Source organism: Apteryx rowi, unplaced genomic scaffold, assembly GCF_003343035.1.
Source record: "Apteryx rowi isolate R43461 unplaced genomic scaffold, aptRow1 scaffold_2, whole genome shotgun sequence".
Classification (NCBI taxonomy): domain Eukaryota; kingdom Metazoa; phylum Chordata; class Aves; order Apterygiformes; family Apterygidae; genus Apteryx; species Apteryx rowi.
In genome coordinates, this window is record NW_020448307.1 from 9,744,936 (window position 1) to 9,753,712 (window position 8,777).

Below are 8,777 nucleotides of genomic sequence, written 5' to 3' on the forward strand. Positions count from 1 at the left end.
GCTGTTCAGACGCATCTGTGTCAAGGGGAGACGCAGGCTGGTCCCTTCGAGCTGGTGGCATCAGCTGGGGGAGCCGAGGGACGGGGCTGTGGCACGGGCTGCAGAGCCGGGCATGGTGCCGGCTGCACCGTGTCCCTGGGCAGTGCCCACCTGCAGGCACACGGCGAGGTTGGGAGCGCGCTGCTGCCCCCGGGGCTGTGCTGGAGGCTCAGGACTGCGTGGGCACAGTGCCTGGGGCAGGACAAGGCCCCGTGGGCACATGCCAGCCAGCCGGGGCATGCCGAGGCCACGGCATGGGGCCACCTGAGCAAACCCTAAAGGACCTGTGGCCGGAGGGGCGCAGAGCGGGGTGGCAGGGACAGCTCTGCTTGCAGCGGGGCACCGTTTGCAGCCCTCCAGAGCAGCACACTGCAGCGATTCCTGCAGGCCCGTGGCCATGCTGCCTCTGACCCTGTCCCTGTCCTGGTCCCTGTCCCTGTCCCACCCTCCTGCTCCCCCTGCCTGTCTCTGCCGTGCCGGCAAGTGCCAGCCTGTCCCTGCAGGGAAGGAGCGTGCTCAACCGTGTTGCAAGAGCGTGGCTGCCAGCATCATGCAGATGAGAAGTGACAGTGAGGGACTCTTCTCAGGTACCAGTTCCCTGCAGCGCAGGGCACAGAGACGTTGTCCCCCTCTCCCCCCTGCCTCCGCCCCTGGCAGTGGGGATGGCCCTGCAGGCGCTTAACCCCTTCCCCACCATGCAAACCATGCTGTGCAAACCCTGCCATGCAAACCCTGCCGTGCAAACCCTGCCGTGCAAACCCTGCCATGCAAACCATGCTCTGCACATCCTGCCACGCACATCCTGCCATGCAAACCCTGCCATGCAAACCATGCTGTGCAAACCCTGCCATGCAAACCATGCCGTGCAAACCATGCTCTGCAAACCATGCTCTGCAAACCCTGCCATGCAAACCATGCTCTGCACATCCTGCCATGCACATCCTGCCATGCAAACCCTGCCATGCAAATCCTGCCGTGCAAACCCTGCTGTGCACACCCTGCCATGCAAACCCTGCCATGCAAACCATGCTGTGCAAACCCTGCCATGCAAACCCTGCCCACGCTGCAGGGAGCCTGAGGCTGGGAGCAGGACACTTGGGTCCAGCCCTGCTGCTGCTCCCTGGTCTGTCCTGTCACCCTCTCCAGGGCTACTCCACCAGCCCCGTTAGCACCAGCTGCCTCGTTTTCCTGGGGCAGTAACCCAGAGAAGTAACAAGCCTCATCTTGCTGTGCCCGTGGTTTAGGAGAAGGGGCCGGTGGCGGGGCTGAATGCAATGTCTCGTTGGCTGCACCCCGTTAATCCAGGCATCCTGAGGCACAGGGGGTGGGGGCTGTGGGGAGTCTGAGGGGTCCGCGGGCCCCTCGCCTCCCACGTCTCCCGCGCTGGCTGCCGTCTCCCGGGAGTTGTCATGGGAACGGCGCGCCACGGGTACCCCCCGCTGCGGAGACAGGCTGCTGCTGCTGGTCCCGGGGCCGGAGGTGCCCAGCATGCCCACGTCCCACTCGCTGGGGCCTGTGGCGTCCCCACGGCACCGGGGCAGGTGGAGGGGACAGCGAGGTGGGCGCAGGCGATGCCGCGGGGAATGGGGGGCTGCGACATGGTGGGGCTGGAGAGGCGCCAGCACCACCGCTGGTGCTGGCAGGGCCCGCCGGCACAGCGCAGGCACCGGCTGGGCACAGCCCCAGCGCCGGCAGCCGCGCTGCCTACCCACTCCCTGGTGAGCCAGCGCTGCCTGTTCTTCCCCGGCCCACGCGCCCGGCGGCGCAGCCAGCAGTTTCTTCCCCCGTCTCTTTTGGGGATTTTAACCCTGCAGCACCCATGCCCGTGGTCGCAGCAGGATGGGTGCCCTGCGCCCGGGGGGCCCCGGGGCCCCTCTGTGCCAGGCGCGTGCCAGGAGCTGGGGGACCCGGTGCAGAGGCAGGATCTGCCCTTGCCGCTGGAGCTGCCCGTGCCGGTGGCATGGGGGGAGCCTGGGCTGGCTGAGCCCGGCCGTGGGCCTGGCTGCATGCCAGCCGCCAGCGAGGTGACCCGCGCTGGCCACCCGGGCAGGGCGTCCTGCCCCGGGGGGGACACGGGCCCCGGCCCCAATGCTAGCCTGGGCAGCAGGAGCGAGGCACAGCAAAGTGACCACCCTCATCCCTGCCGTGCCCCACCGCCCCCCTGGCCCCGCATCCCCCATCCCTGCTGCACCCCGCACCGTGCTCCCACATCTTGTCCCCCCTGGACCTCACAGCTCCCRTGCCCCCACCCCACCTGCAGCCCCCATTGCATGTCTGCTGCCATCTGCCCCTCCCTGCTGATTAGTATTAATTTTCAATCGTGATTTTTGACAGGGCTGCCGGCTCGGCTGCCAGCTGGGATGGCTGCCCGGCGTGAGACGGGCCGGGGCAGCCCTGGCTGTGCCGTGCTCGCCGGGCGGCTCCTGGCCACCGCTGCGCCCGCCCGGGGGCCCTGGGTGCCTCCCACCTCGCAGCCCCTCCGCCCCCAGGCAGGGCCGAGGACGGAGGGCATCGCGTCCCCAAAGGGAGGGCGCCCGGTGGGCACCCTTCTGCCCCTGGCCTGGCTCCACTGCAGGGCTGCCAGGAGCCCATGAAGCTGCCGGAGATAAATGGCTCCTATTACTTTTCCAATCAAATGAAATCCCCGCTACGGCTTCATCTGAACGGCAACAAGCAGCGCCAGCGCGCAGCAGCGTGTGCCACCCTCGCCGCCGAGGTAACCTTGGTCCCCTGGCGTGCCGTGGCCCGAGGGCATGGCCCTGTGCACCCACAGCCCCCGAGGGCATCGCACCCATGTGCACCCACAGCCCCCGAGGGCATGGCTCCCCCCCTGCACCCCTGGCCCTCCAACACCCGGAGGGCAAACCGCCGGCAGGAGACTGCTGCTGTGTCGGCATTAGGCTTGTGGACACACACCACCCTGTGCCCCACTGCACAACGCCCCACACCACCTGTTTTTCAGCCCCCCCCACCCAGCACCCGGTGCCCAACGCCCCCCCCACCACACACAGTGCACCCTGCACAGCTGCCGGCCCCAGCCCCACACACCCCCCACACCCCCCCGGGGCACTTGCTCCTCATCTCCCCTCCTGCCTGCGCGACTCCGCTCCGCCAGTGCCCGTCCCTGCTGGGCTGAGTGCTGGAGACCCCAGGGTGCCACGCTGCCCAGGCAGGGGGGAAACTGAGGCACGTGCCGCCCYGAACGCCGAGGCATGTGGCTGTGCCGGAGGATGGGCACAGAGCAGGGGGTCCCCTCTGATGCTGGCCTGCCGCAGCGCCCCCGGCCCACCGGCCCTTGTGTGCCACGCACACACGCACGCGTGCACACACCAGCATGCCGGGGGCAAGGCAGGGACGCTTACATGGACTGTCCCATCCTGGCTGCCGAGCCGGGCTCCAGCACCCTGGGGTGCTGCTGCGTGGGTCCCTGCCTGATCCATCCCTATTAGCCCACACCCCCTGCCTGCACCGGGAATAGCAATTAGCACCAGGAGCTGAACCCTGCTAATGAGGAGCTCCTCTCCCCCACGTGGGCAGGCCTTGCAGCCTTGCTGCCCCAGGCATGAGGGCGAGGGGATGGGCACAGCCCATGGAGAGGCTGGGGGGCACAGGGGTGTCCTGGCAGGCAGGGCGGTGGGTGCCACGGGTGCTCAGCCCCATAACAAGGTGGAGGGGAGCCTATGCTGGGCAGGGGGGCAGATTCAGGCTGTAGAGGGGCAGGCAGCCCCTACCCCCTGCACGCTGCCACTGCTGGGGGGCACAAACAAGGGGCAATTAGTGGTGCATTAATTGGGGAGCTCAGCACCTCCAATCCTTCCTCTGCTTCATGCCAGTCGGCTTGGCAACGTGTGCCAAGGGCCCAGCTCCTGCTTGCCTCTCACCTGGGGGCTGGGGGCAGCTCTGCCACCCTGCTGCAGGCAGGCAGGCAGGCAGGACAGGCAGGGCTGGCACCCCGCTGCAGGCAGGCCGGCAGGCAGGCAGGCAGGGCCGGCTGCCGGGCCCGCCGTGCCGGAGGTGGCCAAGACCGGGCGAGTGGCACCATCGCGTGGCGAGGGGCTGCCAGTGCAGGCGAGCACCCGGGATGTGCCCGCTGCCACCCCCTGCCCGGCCCAGGGCGCCCCCGGCAGACCCCTGCCCACCCCGTGCCACCCCCTGCCACCCCCTGCCTGCCTAATGCCATCCCCTGCCCTCCCAGTGCCACCCCCTGGCAGACCCCTGCCCACCCCGTGCCACCTGCTGTCCCTCCCGCAGCCCTGGGCAGGGGAGGCAGATGCACCCGCTCCTCGGTCCCCTGGTTAGTGCCCCACAGCTGACCAGCCGTCCCTGGCGCAGAGACCCCAGGCTTTGGGGTGCCAGCTGCCCTGGTGCTAATATTTTTGGGCCCATGCCGCCCCGCTCCCCAGCAGCCATGCAGCAGAGGGGAAAAGGGTGCCGGCGTGTCATGCGCATGCGGGGGCAAACCCCAGGGCCAGCCGCCGTGGAGACACAACCTGGTACACTGTTTGTGGCAACCTGCTCCCACCCCCGCTCTCTGTTCATACCTCACACCAGCCATGTGCCCCCCACCCCAGGGAAGCTGGGGCAGGCGCAGAGCCCTGGTGTGGCTGCCCAGAAGGGGCTGGGGGCCGGGGGTGCTATTGGGGCAGCCGAGGCTGGGGCACAGCTCGTCTTTGTCCGGCCGGGGCAGCCTCTGGGGCTGCATCGCCCAGCAAAAAGGCAACCTGCCAAGGCCCCGGGCACCGCGTCCGCAGCTTCTTGGCACAGAGGCTGCACGGGCTGGGCCTGCCTCCAGCAATTTTAATAGCAGAGACGTAGTTGTGACTTTGTCCCCTTGCAGGAGGGCCCCAGCCCGGGGCCAGCTCCCTGCACACCCCCTGTGCCGGCAGCAGCCCCAGCTGCAAGCAGGAGCAGCACTAGAGCATGGGCCATACGCAGCAATGGGGAGCAAAGGGGCGCTTGGCCCCCACCTGCTCTGCGGGGCCCCGTGTGCACAGAGGGGGCTCTGGCTTCAAGAGGTGCAGATCTGCTGGACACGCTGCCCCAAGACAGGACGCAACCCCTTGTGCTGGGACTGGGGATCCCTGGGTGCCTGCAGAGGGAACAGGCAGCCTGGGGCATCGCGGGGCAAGAGCTACGAGGAGGGACAGCAAAGGACACAGGAGAGCAAGGGGGAGTGACCTGGAAGAGAGGGGCAGAAGTGGCTGCAGGTAAAGGGACATCAGTCTCACAGGGCTTGATGTATGGGGGACAGGGGTTTTTTGCACTGCACTAATAAACCCTACCATGGCTATAAGCCCTGGCAGTGCCATGTCATCGCACACACCAAGGGAGGAGGTGGGGGTGCAGGTGAAGGCAGCCCGAGCTCAGCAGCACACAGGGCTCCCACCAGGCCTGGGCCCTCGTGAGGATGCATACAGCATCCCCAGGACAGACCCCACTGGGGCACCCCTCAGCAGGGAGCCAGCCTCCCAGCAGGAGGCCTGCATCCCACCGCTGCAGAGGCGTTTCAGGGCCTGGAAGAGGTGGGGACCAGCTCTCAGGGCCACCTGGGCTGGCCCAAACGAGGGAGCTGGACTCTGTGCACCCTCATCTCATGCGCCAGTTCCTAGGGCACCAGACTGTAACCATGCCTGGGCCAGGGGAGAACAGAGCCAGCATCCTCCCAGGGACTATTGTGAGGCCCCCCCAGACCTCAGGGGTGCCCTCACAGTCCCAGGGAGAGGGGCCCCCACCAGGTCCCAGGCACTGGGGTTGCAGGCAGCTGTGCTGCAGGAGATGCTCAGCGCCAGGACCAGCAGCCACCCAAGCCTGGAGCTGTGCTCCCAGCCCTGCTCACACAGCAGGGCAGGTACGGCAGCTCGTGGTCACTCTTACAAGACTCCCCCCCCACACACACCCCCCAAAGCAAGAGCCAGCCCTTCCCCCTGTGCACCAGTGCACCCAGAACCTTGGCACAGCCCAGGACACGGAGACTGCACTCAGCTGCAGCAATTTCATTGTGGGGTTTCACAGGTCCCCCCTTGCAGGGGGCAGGACCCCCAGCTCCCCCCACAGTCACACCACAAACTTGTTCTTGGTGAGGGAGCCGCTCTTGGTGGCTGTGTCCGCGTGGGCCTGGTACCCAATAGCCACCTTCTGCGACAGGCCCAGGTGCTCCTTGTAGACGCGCCTGGAGGAAAGAGGGGAGCTGCAGGGGCCGGGCAGGGGCACTTCCCCCCCGCAGCTCCCTGCTGGGGAACAGGACACCCAAACCACCAGCCCTGATCAGCCACTGGAGATTATGGAGGAGAAAAAGCTCAGGGCAAAATGTGAAGAAACGACCCACTGTTATGGGGCCCATCCCTCAGAGGGGGTCAGCTCACACCGGGATCCCATTCCTCTCCAAGCCTAACAAGGATCTGGGTGACCTTTGCAGGGAAGGAGCCATGAGGGCCACATTACCCGATGTGGGTGACCCCTTCACGGTTCTCCGCCTCCCGGGTCCAGATGGCGATCTTGTCCCCCTTGGCGCGGATGTTGATGACGGCCCCACACACCTCGTCACTGTACTCATCAAACATCTCCCCGATGAGGCACAGCAGCTGCCCAGAGAAGAAGGGGAGCCCAGGACAGTCCCTGCCACCCATGGGGCCGGGGCTCAGAGAGCCGCCACAGGGGGAAATGCCATCGCCTTGACCCCACGGAGTGGCACAAGAGGTCAGAGTGGGGCCGGCACAGGACACACACTCACCGTCTCCAGCCAGAAGCGGTCCAGCTCTGTGTGCCTCTGCTGCTTCGCCAGTGTGATGAGCCAGCGCCCACCACGCTTGTTCTGGCTGTCCTCCCACATGGGCTCGATCCCGTCCTGGGCACGGGCAAGACGGCAGTCAGGCCTGCCGAGTGCACAGCCAGAGCCGGCTCGGGGCGCAGGGAGATGCGAGCACGGCCCTGCCGCACTCGGCCAGGCTTCCCCTCCCGCATCGTGGCCAGGGCACCCCAGCGAGCCTGTGCCACCTCTGCAGGGACCTGGGAACGTATCCCCAGCCAGAGGGGCAACATGGGGAGAGTGGTGGTGAGGGATGGGGACTGTGCAACAGGCAGGGATTGCACCCAGGGTGCTGTGCGTTGCTCCCAGGAGAGGAAGAGCTACGAATCGCAGGTGTCCCACCTTGAAGAGGGAGTAGTCGCAGCCCGACGTGAGCTTGCTGGCGAGCTGGATGTGACTGTACAGACTGCACCGGGTCAGAGATGAGACAAGAGCAGGTGAGAATGGGCATCTTGGAAACCCCTGGCACCCCCACTGCAGCCCCAACCCCCAGCACCAGGCTCTCCCCATGGCACAGCAGCACACTGCATGGCACGGAGACCCCAGCATCCCTTCTTGCCACCCCGAGGGGGCACGTCACCCGCCCAGCAGGGCACTCACGCCCAGAAGTCCTCCACAGTGCTGAACTTGGTGACAAGGCGCAGGTTGGCCTGCCACATCTTGCTCTTGTCGTTCTTGAAGAACCACAGCGCCCACCTGGGGAGGGAAAGCAGCCAGTGATGCCAGACCGCCCCCCCAGCCCTGGCACCCCAGGGCTCTCCTCCTCTTGCCGGGGGATGCTCCCCATGGCTAAGCCCCAGCCACTCACCCCAGGACCCCATACCTGTTCTGCAGGGGGTGCTTGCCCAGGCTTTCTGCCAGGAGCAGCTCCTGCTGCTGAATCCGCCGCCGCCTCTGCGCCTCTTGCCTTCTCTGGGGAAGGAGAGACAGCCCCTAGGAGCCCCACGGCCACTCCACCAGGGCTTCCCCCAGCGTCAGCAGCTAGGGTGCAGGGATAATGGGGACCCCCCCCAGGGGCCTGCCAGCCTCCCCCAAACAGGACCTACAGCCAGGAGCCCCAGGGATGCAGGCCACAAGGCAGGAACCCACCCGCTCCCCTGTAGCCATCATGCCCAGCACAGGCCCCCCCAGCCGCATCCAGCTCTTAAGGGCCCCCAGCTGGGCGGGATGAGCAGCCGGCCCCACCGCACCTGGCTGGGCCCTGCCGGGCGGGAGGGCAGCAGGCTGGGAAGGGGCACTGGCCCTGCTCCTCAAGTGGTGGGGGCAAGGCAGGGATGGGGGCTTGGAGGCAGGACAGCGGGGACAGGGAGGGTTGGGGTCAGGGCAGAGGGGGGCAAGATGGGATGAGACGGGGACAGTGTGAGATGGGGTTGAGAGAGGATGGTGAGGAATGGGGCAGGGTGGGACGGTATGGAGACAGGGTGGGACAGCATTAGGATGGGATGGGGACGCGGTGGGATGGGAAGGATGGGATCAGGACAGAATGGGACTGGATCAGGATGAGATGGGATGCAGAGGGGATGGGATTGTAATGGGATGAGGACAGGGTGGGATGGGATGGAAACAGGATGTGATGGGAAGGGATGAGATGGGGATGGGATTAGGACAGGGTGGGATGGTAATGCAATGCAGATGGACGGATAGGGAACAAGGTGGGATGAGACCAGGAGTGATGGGGATGGAGGATCAGGATGGGATCAGGATGGGATGGGATCAGGATGAGATGGGACGGGGACAAGATGTGATGGGGAGGGGATATAATGGGGAGGGGATGGGATCAGGATGGGATGGGATGGGATGGGGACAGGGACAGGATCAGGATGATGTGATGGGGAAGAGATGGGATACGGGGAGGGGATGGGATCAGGATGGGATGCAACGGGATGGGGACAGGGATGTGATGAGGATGGGGATGGGATGGGGAAGGGATGGG

At 66.5% G+C, this 8,777-nt stretch overlaps 1 protein-coding gene across 1 annotated transcript; it reads right to left on the reverse strand.

Annotated features, from left to right (window-relative positions):
• Positions 1 to 6,093: 6,093 nt before the first annotated feature.
• EIF4E1B (eukaryotic translation initiation factor 4E family member 1B) lies at positions 6,094 to 7,951 on the reverse strand. The gene is made up of 7 exons (XM_026063363.1): positions 7,934 to 7,951; positions 7,668 to 7,756; positions 7,445 to 7,540; positions 7,187 to 7,250; positions 6,770 to 6,883; positions 6,481 to 6,620; positions 6,094 to 6,208 (listed from the first exon to the last, which is right to left on the reverse strand). Exons 1-7 carry the CDS (start codon positions 7,949 to 7,951, stop codon positions 6,094 to 6,096), a joined length of 636 nt encoding a protein of 211 aa, XP_025919148.1.
• Between the last annotated feature and the right edge of the window lie 826 nt (positions 7,952 to 8,777).